At 47.7% G+C, this 22500-nt stretch overlaps 1 protein-coding gene across 18 annotated transcripts in view; it reads left to right on the forward strand.

Moving 5' to 3' along the window:
* epb41l3b (erythrocyte membrane protein band 4.1-like 3b) overlaps positions 1-22500 on the forward strand; it is a 39715-nt gene that overhangs the window by 11643 nt on the left and 5572 nt on the right. For 6 of the 18 annotated variants that reach the window (XM_081723780.1, XM_081723782.1, XM_081723781.1 and 3 more), the window contains exons 2-20: positions 2007-2128; positions 4128-4268; positions 5110-5214; positions 5326-5368; positions 5631-5706; positions 6120-6335; positions 7328-7415; positions 11287-11331; positions 12350-12502; positions 12656-12753; positions 13533-13714; positions 13991-14169; positions 14605-15111; positions 16260-16313; positions 16858-16923; positions 18230-18307; positions 20202-21329; positions 22014-22103; positions 22261-22359. In XM_081723780.1, the coding sequence (XP_081579906.1) occupies positions 4215-4268; positions 5110-5214; positions 5326-5368; positions 5631-5706; positions 6120-6335; positions 7328-7415; positions 11287-11331; positions 12350-12502; positions 12656-12753; positions 13533-13714; positions 13991-14169; positions 14605-15111; positions 16260-16313; positions 16858-16923; positions 18230-18307; positions 20202-21329; positions 22014-22103; positions 22261-22359 (3261 nt within the window). In that variant the 5' untranslated portion in view covers positions 2007-2128; positions 4128-4214. Of the gene's footprint in view, positions 74-2006; positions 2129-4127; positions 4269-5109; positions 5215-5325; positions 5478-5630; positions 5707-6119; positions 6336-7327; positions 7416-11286; positions 11332-12349; positions 12503-12655; positions 12754-13532; positions 13715-13990; positions 14170-14604; positions 15112-16259; positions 16314-16857; positions 16924-18229; positions 18308-20201; positions 21330-22013; positions 22104-22260; positions 22360-22500 lie in introns of those variants that run through there. The other 12 variants (XM_081723777.1, XM_081723785.1, XM_081723789.1 and 9 more) reach the window with 9 other exon arrangements.

The following is a 22500-nucleotide window of genomic DNA, read 5'->3' on the forward strand; positions in this document are numbered from 1 at the left end:
ACTGCCGATGGAGTCGTCTTCACCGTGTGGTACTACCAGACCAAAAAAAATCTCCTTCCATTATCAGGCACAAGTTACGTTTTGAATATTGTTTGTTTTGTTATTTTAAGGGAATCTCTGTCACATTAGACTGCTCTGCTATACATGCAAATCTCATGTTCCTAAAATCAAATTCACCACAGCATTTTCTGCTCTGGTACAAGTGAAATCATTTCACGTTCTCAGATCATTATATGTTTTTTTGTGCTCAGTTGATTTCAGCCATCAGCACAGTCTAGAGCACAATTACAAGTTCAACAGTACTTCATTAAGTTGAAACAATGGGTTACCATAACAACATGCTGTCGCTAGGGGAACTTCAGTAGGCTAGGTCTCCTTAATAATGACTGGATGACTTCTCTTGAAAATGTCCTACCAATGTGATTTCTAAAATGTTTATGCCTGGTTTGCATTTTTAGGTTTTTATATCATAGTCGTGTAAAATCTGTGTATAGTTTATCTGCGTAAAGATAAAACAGAATGTTAAAAGACCAGAGGAAGAATGATGATGTTGCAGACTCATCAGGGTGAAATTGTGTGGGTGGTTACGTCTCCCTCCTCAGCCTCTAGGTCTTCTGTCCATACATTTGAATAAATCTCTGAGGACTGACCTAATTTCTGATCATACGGCCTCTTTCCTCTACTCCAACGCTAATCCTGAGAATAAGCAGATCTCATAGATCGCTACATCTCCCACACTCCAGCTCCTCTGGTTTAGTTTGGCCGTTCTGCTGTGGCTGCCTTCCGCTGGAGCTGTTCGCCCCTCAGCAGCTAGAGAAGGGCCCGACGTTCTCACAGGGCACGGCTACCGCTGCGCCTGACCGTGGCTTCACAGCCCAGGGTTTGCCATCTCTGAGCAGTGAGGACATTTAGATTTTAAGTCGTCATAATTCACCACAGTCAAATGTTTACATTTTGGTGATTTTTCATGTGCTGTGGTGGGAACAGCAATAGCAGATTTGTTCTGAAGTCTCGGGGAGGTGGAAATGAATTCCACGGACCTCCATGTCCTTTACATGATCTGTCGCCCTGCAGAAAGTATTCTGAGTGACGAACCTCGGCCTGGTGCTGACATTCCCATTCCGATCCCGGAATCTTTGTGCCATGTCGTTCCGGGGAATGCCGCAGTCCTCTCCAGAATGCGCGCGTGCCCGTGAACTGCCTCGCACACGCACCCTGAGCTAAAATCAGAGCTCGGTGAACGTGCGGGCGCGAGCGAGAACGAGACGAGCCAGGGAGGGGCTGCGGAAAGACTCAAATCGCCCGCCCGACATGCCACCTTTAGCCTTGCAGACAGCGAGGGCTTCTGGGGCTCGGCCGTGCGCGTGGCGACGACTGGCGTGCCACCGCGTGAGCAGGCCCGCGTGCGTGGCTGTCGGGACGGCCCCCTTCACGCGCCGCGACACGCAGCGTGCGCCGCGGCGTGCGCGAATATTTGCCTTTGCCTGGAGCGCGGGTGTCCGTTCTCCGAGATCCTGTGGCGTCTGTCGCCACCTTAAAAGTGCTTCGCTTGCTGGGAGTCCAGCGCTTCGATCGCACGCTAGGCAGCTTGTTTGAGCGCCGAGCGAGGCAGTAAAGGTGGGCTAGCGCCGAGATGTCAGATGTCTGAGATTGGCCAGAATTGGTGGGGATGTTTCTCACACACCCCAGCAAGCACCCCGAAAGGCTGCCAATCAGTTCAGCTTCGAGAGTTCAGTGTCTTCAAGAGATGCAGGTGGCAAAGATTCATGATGCCACTAACGAGAATCCATATTAGAAATACTCCACTATTAAACTCGTAGCTCATAGTGTGTTGAAAGCTATGCTCTTTATTAATTAAGTTAGACGACTATAATTAAGCAATACACAGACTTTCTTAACGGGAAGGCTACGTGAGGGATGTTTTTTTTTTAATATATATATATATAAATTTTCCACCCATGTAGATTGTTCTGGAGCATTAAGTTTCCCCTCTGTCCCATTTGCAGTGTGAACCGCTATGACTGGTGACCCAGGCAAGGAGGCAGAAGCCAGGTAGGATCGTCTGTCACCCAGTTAACCGCGCGTGCCTTCCACAAGTGGAGACCCCTGCTCGACCCCACAGCACCAGGTGAGCTCGTTCGGGTCGCATCTGCACCCTGTCCCTTTACAGGCGGTCCAAATGGCAATTATGCGTTTCTGCTCAAGTCAGCGTAGGCCCTGTGCTTTTACACTTGGCATGTGTGTAGTATCGGTGCTTAGGAACGGTTTAACTTTACTAACTCACACCATGTGTCGAGTAGATAATGTGTAGTGCACATGCCTCACTTCTTTAAGGAAAACTACATAATGTAAGTGAGTGAGGTGTGCCAGGAAATTTATCGCAAGCAGCCCACTTCTGCTAAGAATGTGAAAAAAAAAAAAAACCTGTAAAGTTTTCGGAAATCGTTGATAGCTGTGAAAAATCAATGCGGCGATGCATGCCGAGACAGTCGCTCACATGCGGGTCATCTTAATGTCTGCAACAAACTGTCACAGCACTGAGATTTGGTCCATAGAAACAGATTATAAAAATATACACGATGTCCACAAATCTCGTATGTCCTCAGTGTGACAGCATAGCCTTTGGCTATTAATAACGCACTTGTATGAGCGATGTTACACAGCAAACAGCTCTTGGCAGCAGAGGTTTCTGGTCAGGAGGAGGTCTTAAAGGGGAGTCTCACAAAAAATTCCTTCCCTTTAAAATGCTGGCGGATCTTAGCAATCACTAACCTTTCTGAGATTAGGAGCCATGAGAGCAAGTTAGCATAAACAAATAAACATCTCTGTTGTTAATCACTACCTTTAGAATTATATTATAACTTAATATGTTACCACTTAGGAAATCAGCACTGCCTACATATTCATGCTGTAATCTTTTTATGGTGTAATTCTTGTTCGGTAAAACGTTTGCCGAGGTTTATCCATTGCCATTTCCCGCACCTTTTAGATTTTCGGGCGTTCGGTGTTCATTTTATTGTCTTACCATTTCATCTTACCAATTTTGAACATGTAACTATCAGTTACAGTCAGCTGTTACACTTTGCGTAAGTAACACTTTTACCAGTTGGGACTATCATTACCAAGTGACTGTCATGACTATGCTGTTACACTACCAGTGTAGTTGCTTGCACTAGTGCTAGTTCTAGGGTTGCTTTTCCTTTGCTGTAGTTATTACAGTGTTGTTCTTATAGCTGTTAAGGTTACTACTTCCTTAGCTTTTCATTGACTGTACGCCAATAGGAAGAGAAGACATACTTTATTGATATAAAAACACTGATTTCCATCATACCTTGAGGTTTTCTGTGATGATGGTTTTTTTCTTTAAGTACCTTATACTGTTTACATTAATTATGTTTGATTGAGAGTAAAGTAAGTGAAAAGGTTTGTTTTTGTTTATTGGGTTTACACGTCAAACCCAGGTGGTCTGCGTCTTTTCATGCTTGTCCTACTGTATTATATATTTAGGACTGGGGTTAAGTCACCTAAAAGTCTCTAGAGTTATTCCACCAGAGCATACTTCCTGTGAGGAGTAATCATCCTGTGCGTGGCACTGGTACGCACGCAGTACTGAAGCACTTCCTGCACCAATCCAAGTGTGGCGTTTGCTGACCTCCGACCTCCACCTATCTATCTGTTGCCTTATTTTGAGCCTTTAATATGCGCATTTGTGGTTTGAATACAGATTATGTAGTCAAAAGTCATATTGTAGATAGGAAACTCTCACAGTGGAGTGAATTGAAAACAGTCTTGCCCCACAGTCGTTCTAGATTTTTCTCTATTAGAAACATTTAAGATCCATGACAATTTTTGATTTGCTGAATTCCTGTTGGTCTTGATTTGGTTATAAAAAGGTTATACAAGTGCACTCTGATGGACCTGCATAATGAAAACAGTATGTTGATTGGATTCTCGGAGGCTTAAGTACATGTCATGCACGTAATGGCATACACCATGTTTATGGGGTCTGAATTTAAAACTGTTTTGTGATGTTTGTTCTAAAGAATAAGAAAACGTCTTCTGACCATCTTCTGAATTCTGAAGCATTCGAACGGTGGTCTGTAACCACCACTGTGTCTCTTCCTCAGATTGGAGAAGAGGACTACATATCCCAGAAGTCCCTGAGCAGCAGACTTCCCAGGACGTCTCTAGGCAGCATCCACAGGCTGGAGACCATGCAGTGCAGGATTGCCCTGTTAGATGGCTCCGACTATACCTGCACAGTGGAGGTGGGCAGGACTGGGAGCTGCCCCAGTGGGTGGACGCGGTGTTTTTAAATGTAAAGTGGCATTGTCTTGACCTCCTGCCGGTAATCCCACGGCCCTCCAAAGAGTTCACTTGCGTGAGGAAGCCCTAAACGCTATAGCAGGAACAGCTGCGTTGAGGGTGCTGCGTGGTGTTGGTGTTCTGGGCAGGTCCGAGCACACACGCACTTCTCCAATGTACAATGTGGTGATTTTTAGCTGCAAGAAACTATCCAAAAGGGGCCCAAAGGCTGTGACCCGGGAGTGAGGCACAGGGCTAGCAGGCACAAACCGCCCGTTGAAAGTGTTCCAACCCAGCAGAAGGTCTGGAACCTCACATCACAGCCAGTCTTCTCCATCACAGCCAGTCTTCTCCATCAGTCTCTCCACCAGTCAGCTCACAGCAGTAAACACGGAATGAAAATCAATAACTCCCCGGCAGGCCCGAGTTTATGCAGTCAGTGCACCAAAGAAGCCAAATCCCGGGCTGCTTCACCCTGAGCCACACAGCTTTGTCCCTGCTGTTAGATCTCCTATCTAAAATTACAGTGGGGTTTATGCACAATTAGCCAGATCACCTCTGTTAAACATACTGTTTGATGCCCTTCATAAAGAATTCCACTTACACTCTACGATGCAATTACAAGTCCCCTGAGCAGTCCTTATTTGTCTTCTAGAGAGTAGCGAGAAGATAAGTGATGCACTTCTGCATGCATGCCGCAGACGTGTGCGTGTTTGCGCGAGCACGCATTGGTACATGTCGTCGCATCACGTTTGTACATGGGTTAGTAACGTGGTCGTCCACTGTGCATTATATCGTCAACAGAAAAAGGCCAAAGGTCAGGTCCTGTTTGATAAAGTGTGTGACCACCTCAACCTTCTGGAGAAGGACTACTTCGGCCTCACCTACCGCGATGCAGAAAACCAGAAGGTAGCACCCAAGAGCTGTCCATTCTCTCTAGTTTCCCTTTTAATGTCTGTCCAGTAACTTGGGACTGAGAATTGAGTTCAGTTGCTTCATATGTTTGTGGTTTCTTTGTAGAACTGGATGGACCCTGCCAAGGAACTGAAGAAGCAGATCAGGGGTAGCTCACTGACGTCTGTTCCAGCATGTGTCTGTAAAAACGAAACAGATCAGGGGTAGCTCACTGACGTCTGTTCCAGCATGTGTCTGTAAAAATGAGCTCATGGAAGGTGTCTACCATAATGTCTAACATAATGTGTGCAAGTATCTCACCTGGCTTAGTGTCGTTTTGACACTAATATGTCGAGATCCTGTGATACTGGTGCTAATGGTTATATTTGTGTGTGTGTGTGTGTGTGTGTGTGTGTGTATGTGTGTATCAGCTGGCCCATGGAACTTTGGGTTTAATGTGAAGTTCTATCCTCCTGATCCCGCCCAGCTCTGTGAGGACATCACTAGGTGAGGCTTTAGGGCACTGTGCTCACCCCATCACTAGGCGAGGCTTTAGGGCACTGTGCTCACCCCATCACTAGGCGAGGCTTTAGGGCACTGTGCTCACCCCATCACTAGGCGAGGCTTTAGGGCACTGTGCTCACCCCATCACTAGGCGAGGCTTTAGGGCACTGTGCTCACCCCATCACTAGGCGAGGCTTTAGGGCACTGTGCTCACCCCATCACTAGGCGAGGCTTTAGGGCCTCACACACACAAACACACACACACATACAAACAGTTGACTTTACTGTCTTTATCATTGCCATTGCATCTTGCATGCCACGAACTTCAGTATTAGTAAACAGCGTGTGCCGGCCTTGCTCGGTCTTTATTTCTCTCTCTTTCTCTCGCTTTGCTTGTCTCCCTTTCTCCTACTCAGGTACAATCTGTGCCTGCAGCTCCGAGACGACGTGGTGTCCGGGCGGCTTCCCTGCTCCTTTGCCACGCACTCCCTCCTGGGCTCCCTGGTGGCCCAGTCCGAGCTGGGCGACCACGATCCCGAGCTGTGCGCCGACTACGTCGGTGACCTTCGCCTCGCCCCCAACCAGACCAGAGAGCTGGAGGAGAAAGTCACGGACCTGCACCGCAACTACAAGTGAGCAGAACGCCGGCCTCCATCGCCCGTAGCAACCTGAGACGCACGAGCTGCTCCCAACCACGTCCACAGTGCGGGGGCAACCAGTGTAAATTCAGGCAAAAGAAAACTAACGTCTAATGCACAGGAATACATCAAATTTAAATTTGCATACACTTATGTAGAGAATTCAGACAGACAGCTGCACTTATGTCTGGACAAAAATGACGCAAGATAAACAATAAACACAAACAATAGAAAAGCAATGTGTAATACAGGAAAACATACTGAACCTGAAATCCACTGGGTTTGTGTAGAAAATCCAAATATAACAACCCTAATCCAACAGACGAACAGGTACCGTTATGTACCATATGGCTAAAACGCTACGCTAATATTGCTACCGCTGAGGGCGGATGCAGCTCTAAAGCAGAAGCCGTAGCCATGTCCCAGTGCTTTGTGGGGGTTGGCCACGCGGGGCGCGCAGAGGGCCGGGGCACGGGGGTCAGCACGGAGGGACCCGGCGTTTCATCTCTCGTCTGGCTGAAAGCACAGGCCCCCCATTCATTCCTGGATGGACGGATGAGCGCACATGAATGTCTGGTCCCACAAAGTCACACTGAGCCCTGCAGAGCGTCCCAGTGTCGAGCTACAGTTCACTGCTTTGTCCTGCTAGGAGTCTATAGAGGCTCAAACACAAGCAAGGATTGTGTGTGTGCGCGTTGTCAGCTGGTGGGTTTATATAAATGTACCAACATTACTCATACACTCCACTCGGGTTTAATGAGACATTTTGCTGATTAATGTTCTTAGCCCCTTTGTTAGACACAAAAGATGGCTTCCTGCCCTCAGGTTTTTAAATATACGTTTGCCAGAGGATTGTGTTGTGTAATAACATCACTTGAATACAATTCTCTCTCTCTCTCGCTCTCTCTCACTCTCTCTCTCTCTCTCTCTCTCTCGCTCTCTCTCTCTCTCTCTCTCTCTCTCGCTCTCTCTCGCTCTGTTTTCAGAGGAATGACTCCTGCTGAGGCAGAGATGCTGTTTCTGGAAAATGCCAAAAAGCTGTCCATGTATGGAGTAGATCTGCATCATGCCAAGGTAAAGTGTGTGTGTGTATGTGTGTGCGTGTGCACATGTATGTGTGTGCACATGCACATGTGCGTATAAGAAAATATAAGAAGGCAGACGTTGAATTACAGAAAGAGAGAGGCTGAGTCAGAGAGAGAGAGAGAGAGTGAGAGTCTGATGTGTGAGTGGATCAGAGTGAGACATGAGAGAGTAGAGGGAATGTATGAGACTCCACTACAGTAAGACAGATGAATTAGAATTTTGTCCAAACTCAGCATAGTAACAGAGTGTGCTAGTGAAGAGCGCTGGAGTGTGGTGGAAGTGTGCTGGTGGAGTGTGCTAATGAAGTGTGCTGGTGGAGTGTGCTAATGAAGTGTGCTGGTGGAGTGTGCTAATGGAAGTGTGTTGGTGGAGTGTGCTAATGAAGTGTGCTGGTGGAGTGTGCTAATGGAAGTGTGTTGGTGGCGTGTGCTAATGAAGTGTGCTGGTGGAGTGTGCTAATGGAAGTGTGTTGGTGGCGTGTGCTAATGAAGTGTGCTGGTGGAGTGTGCTAATGAAGTGTGCTGGTGGAGTGTGCTAATGAAGTGTGCTGGTGGAGTGTGCTAATGAAGTGTGCTGGTGGAGTGTGCTAATGAAGTGTGCTGGAGGAGTGTGCTAATGAAGTGTGCTGGTGGAGTGTGCTAATGAAGTGTGCTGGAAGAGTGTGCTAATGAAGTGTGCTGGTGGAGTGTGCTAATGAAGTGTGCTGGTGGAGTGTGCTAATGGAAGTGTGTTGGTGGAGTGTGCTGGAAGAGTGTGCTGGAAGAGTGTTCTGGTGGAGTGTTTTGGTAGAGTGTGCTAAAAGTGTACATCTACACACTGCACTAAAGAAGTGTGCCCACAAAGTGTGCAAAGTGATGTGTTGCAGATGCGTGTGATGAGTGACTGTACCTCACACTGGACTAGGGCCCCATGTTATTTCAGTCTGAGATATGACTAAAGACTGCTCTTTTGAACAGATTTACTGACCAAAATTATTTCTATTTATTGTAACACTGAGAGGCGGACACATGTGGAGAAGAGCGAGATCTATTATCGGCAAATCCTGAGTCATAGTCATTTGAACAGAATCCAGGAATACATGAGCAACTAAATGAAACAAAAACACACAATGACTAACAGGGGATGAAGCTATAACAAAGAGTCTAGGAAAACAAGTCAGGGTAAACACAAGGCTAGGATAAACACAAACAACTAAGAATTACAATCAGGCTAAGAATCACACAAACAGCAGCTAGACTTAACTCACAGAGGCCAGGATTACAATACCCAGCAAACACACAGGCACAAAGGCAGGGTTTACACACACAGGGTAATAAGGACTTAACTAGACACAGGTGCAACCCATGAGGGGCGGAGAAAAGGAACAGAACCACAGCAAGGCAGTAAAGCAACACAAAGACACGAGACAGTGTAACCATGGAGACAGGGACGCTATGAAGATGGCCAGTCGTGACATTTACTAGACCAGGTATAGTGTGATTTAAAATGTAGATTTAGTAGATATATTTTACAGGATACTTTTGCAGCTTTCTGCAATATTGCTTTCGCAAAGCACAATATCACAATAATGATTAAGGAGCAATATATCGTGCCGCCCTCTGTGGTACCAGTGTCTGTGCTGTGGTTCTGTCCTGGTGCTTACTGCTCTGCATGACAGTGGGGACTACCTGACACAAATACCGCTGACCATGTGACAAAGAATGCAGCATTTCACTCAAGCACCTGCTGAAATGTAACGCGATATGAGTGTAACATCAGTTAAAAATGTTTTAAAGATGTACATTCCTACATTTGCTGTCAGTTCTCGAAATGTGCACTCAAGTGGCAAATGGTACAAACTAGGGCCCGATGGATGCATCATTATTCTGATAAAACCAGCCGATATTACGTTTTGGAAGATTTATCAGCGCCGATGGAAATCCCACCAATAAAGCACGATGACGTGTTTGTAAATGTACTGTAAATCGAAGTGGAAACCGTTCTGATACTATCGTAAGTCCAGCCTGGAAATAGCACAGCAGTGCTTTGCAGCTTCACACTGTAGGTCACGTGATGATAACCGGGGTGGTTTGAGCAGGTCACGTGATGATAACCAGGGTGGTTTGAGCAGTTCACGTGATGATAGCCAGGGTGGTTTGAGCAGGTCACGTGATGATAACCAGGGTGGTTTGAGCAGTTCACGTGATGATAGCCAGGGTGGTTTGAGCAGGTCACGTGATGATAACCAGGGTGGTTTGAGCAGTTCACGTGATGATAGCCAGGGTGGTTTGAGCAGGTCACGTGATGATAACCAGGGTATGTTTAACTGGAGTTTAACTGGAATTTTCTTAACATTTTAATTATTAACTATTATGTTCAAACGCAAATATTCATGCACTCACGCCCATGTGATGACTTGTATTGCTATCAAGTAGTTTTAATAACCCTGTATGGAGGAACAGGATATCTGCCTTCTAGTGGGAGCATTTAAATTAAATCAAATGAAACCAAATAACATCTTAGCTCTGTTCACCACCATATATCTCTAGATCAGGAGTCATTCGTTTATTAATACATTCTTTCAGAAAACAAATAATGATTTTCCAGTTTGGCTATGAAGTGAAGGAAGTTCAGAGTCAAGGAAAGGAGACAAAAAGACAACATTCCGACAGACACGGAGCCAGAGAGGAGGGAAAGAATAGCAAGCAAAGTACCCACTTCTCTAAATTCTGGAAGGGAATTACTCTATAGCTTAAGTATATGGAAACACAAAATGTAAAAATGGAGAAAAAACTTCAGCCAGCTCTGTCCATAGGGTATTTTTTTCAGCTAAAAAGAATAAGCATCTTGTAATTGTTATCATCATATTTCTGTTGGTTTTAAGCAGAGGTGAAGCGTGACTGGTAGTACCTATAGCCACTGTCTGCTCACACGTGTGTGGGGTGTGTAGCAGATAGATTGCACAAGAGGATGAATCATAGTGTCAGTGTTGAGGCAAAATTACAGTTGCATTCAATAATGAGAAAAAGGAGACAAACTATAGTGTAAATTTCGGGAGTTATCTCACACAAAAAAATCCACAACTATCTTAAGTTTCAGCTATTCAACTGAACCACAGCTCCGCAGGGGTTTTAATGAAAATAAATATCAAATCATTAACACTATCGGGTGATATTCAAATGCAAGATATTGTTATCAGATCAGTACAGAAAAGTTGTTATCATGCCATCTTTCAATATAAGAAAACTACATTTAGGAATCTGATAGTATTGTGAACAACAATCACACGGTCAGGTAAAAATAAATGTTTCTAACTCACCTTGCCTTACCATCACGTGAACATGTGAAATCCATACATCACCTGAACACAGCAGCTACTCTGCCTGTTTAAAGGTTATGTTAGAAGGTTATTTAGAAGCGACCTGTTTTATGACATTTGAGCTGTCACTGTTTTGAGTTTAAGAAATTTGACAGTTAAGAGCATGACAATTGAAAAGTGGTAGCTGTATTTGAAATGAAATTTCAGCCACTGATTAATTAAATGATTGGAGTCTTGTTTCATTTTTGACCATCTGAAATGATATCGGCTGACATTATCAATTATCAGAATTTTCTACTATTGAAAATCCATATTGGTTACAGAACTTTCCTAAAGGTGAAAAAAACACTACGTTTTTATTCACAGACACATAATCCGGGTTGTTAACTTGTAAATCGAAGGTTGCCACAACTGAGTGAAAAGAAACGTGTGTAGGCGTTTGACCTGCCTGTATGCAAATGTACAGATCCTTTCCATCCTGCTATTGGCTGTGGCTGCTCTGCGCAACCTGTCTCTGTCTCTCTCTCTCTCTCCCTCCCTCCCTCCTCATCAATGACGTAGTTGGTAGGGAGACTCTCTGAAAGCTTAGCAGCAGCTAAAGAAGAGGTAAGACCCTAGCGAGCTGTGCGTTGTGCGTGTGCGCGTGTGTGTGTCTGTGCGTGCGTTGGATGTTTCGCATATGTATTTGTGATACATGCAGATATTATCTACATGATGCGCATTTGACTTGGTCTGTGTCTCCTGCCTGGGATGTATTGACATGATTCCATGTTGTAAATATGCTTTTGTGTGTGTGTGTGCGTGCGCGCGTGCGCGTGCACGTGTGCGCGTGCATGTGCTTGTGTTTGTCCTCTGCACGAGTGAGATGCTAAGCAGAAGTGCGTCTCATTGGCTGCATGCTGCATTGCAGTGTTAGCCGCTGTGTTGGTCCCCCTGTGGTCTACACTGTAGCGCCCTGTCTGCAGACGTTGTCTACAGGACAGTGCTGTCTGCTTGGCCCAGGCCTCAGCAGGACATAGGCATGATGTCGTGCACAGGCACCCAGGCACCGCCTGGTACACAGCTTCGTAATTAATGTCTGTCATCGTTAGCTACCGTGTCGTAACTGCTGCCCAAGCCTGTCCCCTGCACCTTGCTGATTGCCTTTACTGGTAGTCGTGGCTCAACCCCGTGAACGTTTCTATGGGGACAGCACATCTGGTTCTGCATAAACTCCCTGGCCAGTAGTGCCCTCATGTTCAGCTTTTCTGAAGCGACAGGTTAAATCAGGTTAAATTATTGGTTAAATCAGACAGAAATCTTTCTTAAATTGGCTTTTTACTCAAGTGTTTTTTAATTCAGATTTGTTTGAAGATGTAATTCATCAACTGTTCCTATAATTGTGTGGCCCAGTCTCCCTTTCATGGCTTTACACAGAGACAGATTGATGACACTGAGCTGGGGTGATGCTTGTCTATCTATCCATCCATCCATCCATCCATCCATCCATCCATCCATCCAGCCATCCATCCATCTATGAGTTTTAAGTGTTTTTTGTTGATTGTGGTCTCTTTGATTATTGCTTTATCTGATTATTGTTTTGTCTCATTGTTGTTTTGTCTCATTGTGGTGTTGACGGGGTCAGGACTCGGAGGGTGTGGAGATCATGCTGGGTGTGTGCGCCAGTGGTCTGCTCATCTACAGAGACCGACTGCGCATCAACCGCTTTGCCTGGCCCAAAATCCTCAAGATATCCTACAAGAGGAACAACTTCTACATCAAGATCCGGCCCGGAGAGGTGGGAGGGCTTACACGGAATGCTCCAGATTGAAACTGTGACGGGTTTGGGTTTTTTTCTGCCATGATTTAGCACTCTGGTACATTGCTGGAGACAGACACCTTCCTCTCTTCCTCTCTTCCTCTCTTCCTCCTTCCTCTCTGTTCCTTTTAGCTTGAGCAGTTTGAGAGCACAATTGGCTTCAAGCTTCCCAACCACAAAGCAGCAAAGAGACTGTGGAAGGTCTGCGTGGAACATCACACCTTTTTCAGGTAAATGCAAAGAACCGCTTAAGCGAAACGGGTTAATTGACTTACCCTAACGGGGGAGAAGATGCGTGAAACCAATATACAAGTCAGGGCCAGGTCATCACCGAATGGTAGAGCGAGCATCGCACCGAACACTCTCTCGATCTCAGATAAGATAATCTTAACACGTGATCTTAACTACCTGTGCATTACTAATGGTGCACCAGTAACTCACCTAGTGGGGCATGGGGCAAGCAAACCAAAGGGCATTTGATTCCTAGATAGCATACTGTGAGAGAGAGAGTTTTATTTATATATATATATATATATATATATATGCGCGCGTAAGTCGCTCTGTGGCTGCCCACTGCCGTAAATGAAGTATTTATATTGTCTGTCAGACTTTTTAAATTCCAAACTAAACTTAACCAGTAGAGCTCCAATACAAATAGGGCACTCGTCACCCACTTTGGGATCAGCTGATGTCATACTGATAGCTGACAGTTCAGAAAAAATACCTGTTCTGCTTCAATAAATTACATATGCTCATATATGTTTACACTCACTTCATACTAAACAGTTCATTTATGACATTTCCTCAGACTAATCTGACTTAATTTTTTGTCAATGTCATCTTTTTCTTGATTTTTGTATTATCATGAAACCGTTGTCTTTTCTTAAACAATTGGCAGACAGCCGACTGTGCAAGCGGTTTGTTTTATCATATGATGCACATCGTGGCCCGATATATCAGCCCATTCCCACTGATTATTGATCGCTGGTCCTCGGTGCGTCTCCCCTAGGCTGGTGTCTCCTGAGGCTCCTCCTAAGAAGTTCCTGTCCCTGGGCTCCAAGTTCCGCTACAGCGGGCGGACGCAGGCCCAGACACGCCGGGCCAGCTCCCAGATCAACCGTCCTGCCCCGCAAGTCCAACGTTTGGCCAGCAAACGGCACACGACCTCCCGTAGCCTGTCTGTGGACATAGGTGGGCATTTTTCCAGAGTTTGCTGTTTAATAGTTTCATCCTAGTCAGCATGTCAGAGCCGGTCAGTTTCTTCAAGGAAATCAAATAATGAGTCGTGACCGAGCAGAAAAGTTTTCTCTCTTTGTGCACGAAGAGAGTCAGTTTTTAGTGGTGTGGTAAAACATATCCTAAATCTAGTCACTGCAGCTTCACTAGTGGCCAGTGGGCCTCGTGTTGTTTGGAGATGATGCACTGTTCCCTTGCAGGTCCTTTACAAGCTTCAATTTTTATTCCCAGCTCCAACAACGGCCAACAGTGACAACCTGATGCGGGACTCAGAACCTGCCATTGCCACGGGTACCCTCGTCACCACGGCAACGCCGGAGAAGATGGCGGACGGAGAGAAAGCTATGGAGGAAGGGAGCACAGCTGCTAAAGAGACATCCGAACCAGCTCCTCCCTCTCCCGTTGCCAAGGTAACCACCCTTCCCTCAGACCTCTTCCTTCTTCATCTGTGTGGGCCCTAAATCCTTAAAGGCTGAGATTCCTTAAAGGGACACAGCATCCTGGGAACACCATGTAACCCTAAACCTAATAAAATTCTTCCCTTTAAACACTGTGGCTTTTATAGTATAAAGCACATATAGTATGATACATAAGTTATGAATTATACATGGTGTGGAGGTCATGCTAGTATACGTTAGCATAACCGTGACACAGCAATCTGGAGTAATGATGTGTGTAGACGACATGGTGTTTACAGATCAAGTCTTGCTGCGTCCTTGACTAACATGTCGTGCGTTTCTTTTCTTATGACCCTGTGTCGCGCTCACGTTCCCACGTACGTTCGACCACGTCCTCGTCCCCGTCGCCGTCTCGCGCTCCTCCCCGTCTCCCCTGCGTCTCCCCAGCGCCCCCTCCAGCTGTTCTCCCCGGAGCCGTTGGGCTCCAAGCGCTCCCTCCCCTCCACTCCTCTCCTCGCCACCAAGGTGCGTCGGAGGCGGGGGGCGGGCGGCCAGCGCCCGCGCGCGTCGTCGGCGGGACCAGTCCTCCCCCCTACCGCCCGCAAGCTGGCGCCGGAGCCCCGCGGGGCCAGGAGCGGCACGCTTTTCTCCTTCTCGCTGCACCTGCCGGACCTGTCCTCGCTCCTGGACGAGGACGGCTACCTGAGCTTCCCGGACCTGTCGGAGCTGCGCCTCCTGCCCCAGAGCTTCCAGCACTTCCTGCCCATCAGGTCGCCGTCGCTCGTGCCGTGCTTCCTCTTCATCTTCTTCTTCCTCCTCTCCACGTCGTTCTCGGTGCCATACGCGCTGACGCTCTCCTTCCCGCTGGCGCTGTGCCTCTGCTACCTGGAGCCCCGGGCGGCCTCGCTCGGCGCCTCGCTCGCCGGCGGCTTCCAGGACAGCTCCGATGATGAGGTGTGTGTGTGTGTGTGTGTGTGTGTGTGTGTGTGTGTGTGTGTGTGTGTGTGCGTGCGCGCACGCGTGTGAGAGAGACTGCAACAATCCGGACCTGGTGAGACCTGGGCCATGTCTCTCTTGGTTTGGATCATCACATAAAACCTGTGAATCGTCATGGAAACATAGGCATCCTACTTCCCCACCCCTGTGTTCCATCTCCTTCATTGTGTTTCGCTTCACGGCGATCATCTCACCATCCTGCGTCTCTTTCGGCTTCCAGACCCGTATGCACGAGGCCTGAATATCAGCAGAAATGCCTCCGTCGCGTCCCTGTATAAACGGAACATGGTCTGTGTAAACACCAGGCAGCCTGTGTAAACTCAGCACAGTCCGTGTTCCCTTACGCTGCCCGTGGCAACAGACCCCGCCTTCATTCAGTCCTCGCTGATGGAGAAAGCGGAGCTGCCCGGTTTGGCATGAGAGAGCCCAGGCCAGCGGAAGCACGATATTCCAGGGCTGCTTTCCTGCCCTGGAATGTGAAGGGGACGCCGAGCCGGTCGGCTTAGGCGTCAGCCGCTGAGAGCACAAATGAGCATCTGGAAGCCAGAAGGAAACTTCTGGAAGCCATGCATGAATGGGGCCTCCCCGCAGTGGATCAGAGCGCCTCTCTGAAGCCCGTGAACGTGGACAGCGTTGTTACAGTGCTGAGTGCATGCTACAATCCCTACACCATGGCTGACTCATAGTTTCTGTGATATTTTTATTTAAACTTTCAACCATCTTGCGAGGCTTTTGAACGTACATCAGCCCTACAAGTAGAGCGATGAAAGTGAGAAATGGATGAACGCATAGATAATGCAGAAGCTAACTGCAATATGTGGCATGTTTTATTTAGTATATAGTATATTAGCGTTTCATTTAGACGTCTCTCAGCATAGATCCAAATCTAGATGCAACAGTTTTCTTTTTTAGACTGTTATGCGATACTGTGTTAAAGACATTTTCCACTTCACACTGGACCTCATGCCTTGCTCCATTCATGAGTGTGATGTTCCATTGCTCTCCTGTTCTGTGAATTACGAGAATCGGCATTCTAAAGTGACGGGTTCTCTCCTCTACCACTGCTTTCCGACGGAAATGTTCCCGGTCTGTCTTATCCGAGGCAGACGGACAGCGAGCAGACAGATTTTGACTGCGATGGTGACACAACTGCAACCGAGGTGCGTGGACGTCAACGGGTCGCCTATATCACCACTACCGCATGAGTGCGCAGCTGGATATTCCGACCTTTCCTGATGTCGTTTTAGCTTCACCTAATCTACCTCCATGAGATTAGTGGTCCATGGGATTAAGAATAAAACGAACGGTTCACAGGTTTTGATTTAACGAGTTAATCTTTGCTCTCTCACCTTGACATTGCTTGGCTTTGACGTTTAGTCCGAGCTAGAGGACGAGCCGAACCCAATGACACAGGTACTCCACTGGAACGTCGAGAGACGCAAATGTTGACACAATTCCACCTTTCCGTTTACTGATTTTTGCATGAGGAATGCTGTCATGATTCCGTCGTGTTTCTCATTCCTCATCATGCTGCCTAACGTTTGTGTTGCTCGGTAAGACGTGGGACTGCATCTGCAAACGTTCTGAGCAGTGAATTTTAGTTCGTTTTTTTTTTTTTTTTTTTGAGGACCCCCCGCCCCGTGTCTTCCTGTATTGACAGACGTGAACGGCCCTTTTCCTAACTTTTGTTCCCTCTCTATCTAGAGTAGTTTCATCAGATGGATAAAGGGAGAAAATGTCTTTGCCAAACACAGTAATCTCATGTTGGAGGTTTGTAAAAAGCACCAGATGCTGGAATGGAACAGAGTGCAGTATGTGTTTGTGTTTGGACTTGGAGTGTGACTTGTGTGCATGGGAAGAAACCACACGAGTTCTAAGTCTGTTGTTCGCCTACACCTGTAGATAGTTCTAGAACTAAACCTTTTGTGGCTACACCTTCCCTTACCCAACCACTACACAAAACAATGATCCTTTTGTATTTTAACATACAGAACTGAACAGCAGGTTTCTAATGGTGTGGGTTTGTGAATTCTGGCTGGTATGTGTTTGTGAATTCCAACTGACAAACAGTGGTTGAAGGAGGAAACTGATTTGTATGTGTGAGAGTTGGATGTGATGAGTAAGTCCTTTCTTGCATGACATTGTCAAGTTACAGTTTAGCATGTTATTATGATGCTGGACAAACGTGACCCCTGAAGCAGGCATTAACCTCACCCTCTCACAACCACAGTAGTAACGCTAACTGAAACTACTCCTGTCAGCCAATCTAAACACCAAATGTTGAATGCCCCGCCCCTTCATCCCATCCCTGGGTTGTAATTGGCGGAACAGGAAACTGGCAACCCGGAAGAGCTCCTCAAGAGGCACGCAGACCTTAATGAGCTGAAGAGGTCGTTTTTGGAGACGCATCCCAAGCTGCCGGAAGACAGCGAATGGGAGCGATGGCCCTGCACTCCTCCGCCCCGTGCTTCGCCATGGGATGCCGCACCCACGACAGAACCCCTCTTACACTCCCAGGAAGTAAAAGCCAGCGTGCCTGAGGGCCGCCTCGCTTGGCCTAGGAAGGCCAGCACATGCATGCTGAGTGAAGAGTGAAGGGAGACGTTCCTCTTGCTATTAAATGACTCATTGAGCAACCGGCTTGCAGTTTCCTTTTTGGATTAGTAGAGCTTGTTTCATTGGTTGAACAACTTTGGCTTGCTACAGAGTGTAATAACACTTCTAATTTCCCTAAAAGTAAGTAAGCATTTGTTGACCGTGTTGTGAACAAATTTAGTACTGGAGTTTTATGTTCTTCTGTAAATAAGGGGCGTCGCTGTGGCTGAGTAAGTGTTTTATTCCCTACGCTGATTAAAAAAGCTTGCTATGTGCAGATCAGTCCAGGAGTGTTTGGTCTTTCCTTTGGCGTTTCCCATATCTCAAGCGATTTCTCATTTCCTTTTGGTCTGCATGTTCCACCCAGTCTCCCGTAAGGACCCTGTGCACTCCCCACCCGCAACCTTCTGCAACCTTGGGCTCAACCTTGCCAACTGTGTAGACATCGCTGACGTGTGATATCTCCATTTCCTCATTACAGACACAAGACGCCAAAGCAGAACCCTCTCAGGATGTTTCGGAGGAGAAACCAGAGCTCCCTGAGTCGCAGTCCACTAAGGTACCGCCAAAACCTCCGCCGGTGCTACGCTGTCCACGTGTGTCGTCGGTTCTGAGTCTCTGCTCGTTTCAGTACCCGTGATCTTTGGCGATGTTTCGATTTAATGACCATATCTGGAAAAAGAACAGATGGTGGTGAAAGGAAGCTAGTGCAATTCCCTCACTCCTCACCATCTACTGGGTTTCACTACCGAAAAAGCACCGAATACCTTCAAGATGATGTCACAGATGTGTGGTGATAGCTGCGGGGTGTGAAAACAACCCTCAGGAAATGCTTGCTCGTCTGCCCAAAGATATTTTCAGATTCAGGGCAAAAATATCAATGTTCCCATGAGTGCTCTACTCTATTTAGCTGTGTAGTTTTTGTGGTACTTCTTTTAAGCATGCGCACAATTAGACAGTGGTTCAGGATAAACCATAGCACGGTTTAGAGCAAACATTTTTAGTTTCAGCTCTGTTCTGTACGTTGGGTGGATGCTTGTGGGTAAATTGGCCTTTTGCCAGTTGTCTGAACAGGAGGTCCATGTCAGGAAATGTTCCTCTGACCCAGAAACAGTCCAGTCTGAAACCATCACTTGCATAGTCCATCACGATTAAGAGGTACTTGAAGAAAGCAGGACAGTTGATGGAGATGATCTGAAATGTGGGGGCTATCCTTACTTTCGACGCTGAGAGGTCCAAATAGAACAGAGGAGTAATATTCACAAAGCCTGTAGTGCAAGAGAACAGTAATTCTACCCTGCCGTGAGGTCTGGCAGAAAACGGGTGCAGTCCAACACGGGCGGTTCCCTCCATCACTAAGAGCCGTCCAGTCACTGCAGTGGTGGTATCACTCAGATGTCACCCACTGGCCCCATCTCACGGGCTGTGACCGGAGCCATTCCTATCGGCTGACCAAACCAGAAGGTCAAGATGGTAGCTATCAACGTCCGGACGGCTTGGCCGATCTGAACTGCTCTTGTTAAAGCAGTATGGCTTCTTAAATTATCATCTCAACTGTTTGTGTTTTAAAGGCAAGCCAGGAAAGTTTGGCCTTGGCATGAAATGATATATAATGATATCAGTGGAGCACGTTCAGCTAAACCCTTGATTATTGTATTTTAGGCAGTACATCTCATTTAACTTCCATCTGCTTGGTTTGTGATGTGTGTGTGGGTGTGGGTGTGTGTGTGTGTGTGTGTGTGTATGTGTCTGATACTGCCACACAACAACAATGTTAGGAAAATAATAATAAATCTGTCTACTATATTCAGAATCAGATAAGTCATATCTATTATTTATTTGACAAAGTCTTTTAAATGCAACATCAACATTAAACGCACTCAGCACTTTTGACGATAAGTAATGTTTGGAAATGAAATGCTAGCGTCGATTTTCCGCTCTCCTCTGAAGTAAGGTCCATCATTCTGTTTAAGAGCTTCCAGCCGTGTTCACGGGAGCTCACGGTAGACCCTGGCGTGGTGAGCATTCATGTGTGGAAGATGGCTCCAGCTGGCCGTTGGCCGTGAGAGCTTAGCATTAGCACAGTCCGCTTCAGACAGGCGCTGAACAAACTCAGCAGGTCAGCGAGAAGACCGATAACACACTGGGTCCTAGTGGCCGCGGTTCACGCTCACCGTGTTTGGCACGGTCTGTCCGATGTACGGTTTGAGCTGCGCCCTTCTTAGGTCATGGGGCTTGGTCGCCACCCACCCCCCTCCCTGGTCTGTTCACTTTCAGAACGTTTCTCATCTTTGTATATTTATTTTTGTCATCCAAATATAGAAGTGTCCTATTTCTGGCCGGGACGTAACATTGAGTTTAACTGACAGCTATTAGCGGTGGCAGGAAGATTTAAAGGACATTCGTTTAAGATTTGGGAGACGAGGGCGTAAAGCGTTATTTATCTCTCGCAGTGCTCATGTGACCGGCAGGGGGAGACCGTAGTCGTAGAGGAAGTGCCGGAGGAAGAGGATGAAGCAGAGAGTGTGAAGAGACAGCCTCTGCTTTATGAGGGTCAGGAGGAAGAGTCACGTCTTGGCGAGGCTCGGGAGGTGGGCTCACCCCTTTATGAGGCTAGGAAGGCGGAGCAACCCTCTTACAAGGTTTGGGAGGAGGGACCGCCCTCTTCCAGGAATCAGAGTTTGTTCCTGTATGAGACTCATGATGTGCAGCGGACCCCTTCCAAGCTTCGTGAGGCGGAGTCACCCTCTTCGGGGGCCCTGGGGGCGGAGTTATCAGCAGCCGTGACGAGGGCTGAAACACCAAGAGGTGCCATGAGGGAGGAAGGTAGTGTCTGGGAGACCCATCCGGCTCCCCTGTGCGGCTTGGCTGAGGATGTGGCGGCGCTTGAAGCCGCAGTCTCGGAGCCGGCCGGCGAGAGCGACACACACCGGTCACGTACTGAAGATGAACGCCCAGCCACGGGTCTGAGCGAAGAGCCGGGAGCCCGAGTGAGTAAGGAAGCTGGCGCAGCAGCACCCTCTGCTGGCAAACCTCAGACGTACATCGCAGAGGTTGGGAGCAAAGACCTTTCCGCTCCGCTGGCGGTGGAAGAGAAAACAGAAGAAGAAGGGCAGGAAAACGATGGGAAACGCCAGCTGTCTGAGGCTGCAGCAGCGAATGAGGAGGAGAATTCAGAGGAGATGGGCACCGAACAGCTAGACAGGGAGAATTGGAAGGTGCTTCGTGTTGGTCAGTCTGCTGATTCACACACCGGTGAGCTGGAAGGAGCAAACCCAGGTACACACGGTGAGAGCAAGCTGACCGGGTTGGGGAAGAGTGCCAGTGCAGTGCGGTTTGGGTCGTCGTGTCGGGGGGGTAACCACGTGGAACAGGCTCAGGAGGAGACCGAATGCATTGTATGGAAAGGGGAAGAAGAAGATTCTGTAAGGCTGGACGGCCACGCGCCGCCGCACGCGCTGTGCGACGAAAACCAAGAGCAGGCCGAGATCCAGTCCGGATCAGGAGCGAAAGGTGACAGGGAAGTGGAACAGGTCCCACAGGAAGTAGGGAGGACAAAGCAGGAAACAGAGACGCTCGAGGTAACCCAACTGCGACGGACCCAGGTGGTTTAACAGCACCGCGTTTCTCCGGCGTCGGGCACCAGCTCTGTCTAACACTGGACTCGTTTGGGGGGTTTTGTCACGTTCACTCCTGATCTCGTTTCCAAACTCAAGCGTGCGATCACCGGGCGCACGTCTGCATGACCACACAACCGCCTCTACACGATCTTCAGAAGCGAGCCGCACTGCTGTCGCCGTGGTGAATAGAAGCTGCGTTACAGTTGCGAGCATGCTGTGTTGTGCATGGTGTCACCTTGAGCTTGTGCTGTTTCAGCAGTGCATGTTGTGGCATGTGTTCTGCGTGACATCGTTACTGTTGTTGTTGTTTATTTTATGCACTGAAAGTAAACAACACTAATGTCGGTAGTCCAACAATCCTATAGGATTAACACCAAAAGCACAATTAGTCAGAACTACCGCCGCCATTTCACTTGGCGTGCACTGGCAGTACCTGTAGCCTCTTCATAAAAGAGCACATCACCTTTATATTTACCTCACTTCCTTTTTCTCCAGACCGATGAGGCATTTTGGGAGGACGACCCCCTTTAAACCCCTGCTAGGTTGTTTAAGTAACTGAAGAGCATTGGATACAGCTGGGTGGTTTTTGCATGAAGGGTGTGGTTTAAATGCTAACTTGTTCCTCTCTGCCTCTGACTTGCGCAGCAGTCCGAAGAGCCAGAGAAGGCCGTGGTGACCAAAGAAGTGTCCGTGATCCACACCGAGACCAAGACCATCACGTATGAGTCTTCTGAGGTACACAGCCCTCGTTCTGCCCAGTTCTGCCAGCTCAGCCCTTTTTTCCCACTTATTTCTGTCACGGTGCACATTTGCCATTTTATTTTCTTAAATGTGGAAATTCCTTCCCAGTATCTTCAGATAACGCAACGTTTGTGTGCGTGTACACGTACAGGTCGATGCAAATGGCGACATGGAGCCTGGCGTCTTGATGAGCGCACAGACCATCACTTCAGAGAACAACAGCACCACGACCACCACGCACATCACAAAGGTGGGAGGGCTGACTCCGCCCCAAACCTCTACAATCACAAAGGTGGGAGGGCTGGCCCCGCCCCAAACCTCCACACATCACAAAGGTGGGAGGGCTGGCCCCGCCCCAAACCTCCACACATCACAAAGGTGGGTGGGCTGA

The sequence above is a fragment of the Electrophorus electricus genome, chromosome 11, assembly GCF_041902795.1.
Source record: "Electrophorus electricus isolate QZ-2024a chromosome 11, ASM4190279v1, whole genome shotgun sequence".
Lineage (NCBI taxonomy): Eukaryota > Metazoa > Chordata > Actinopteri > Gymnotiformes > Gymnotidae > Electrophorus > Electrophorus electricus.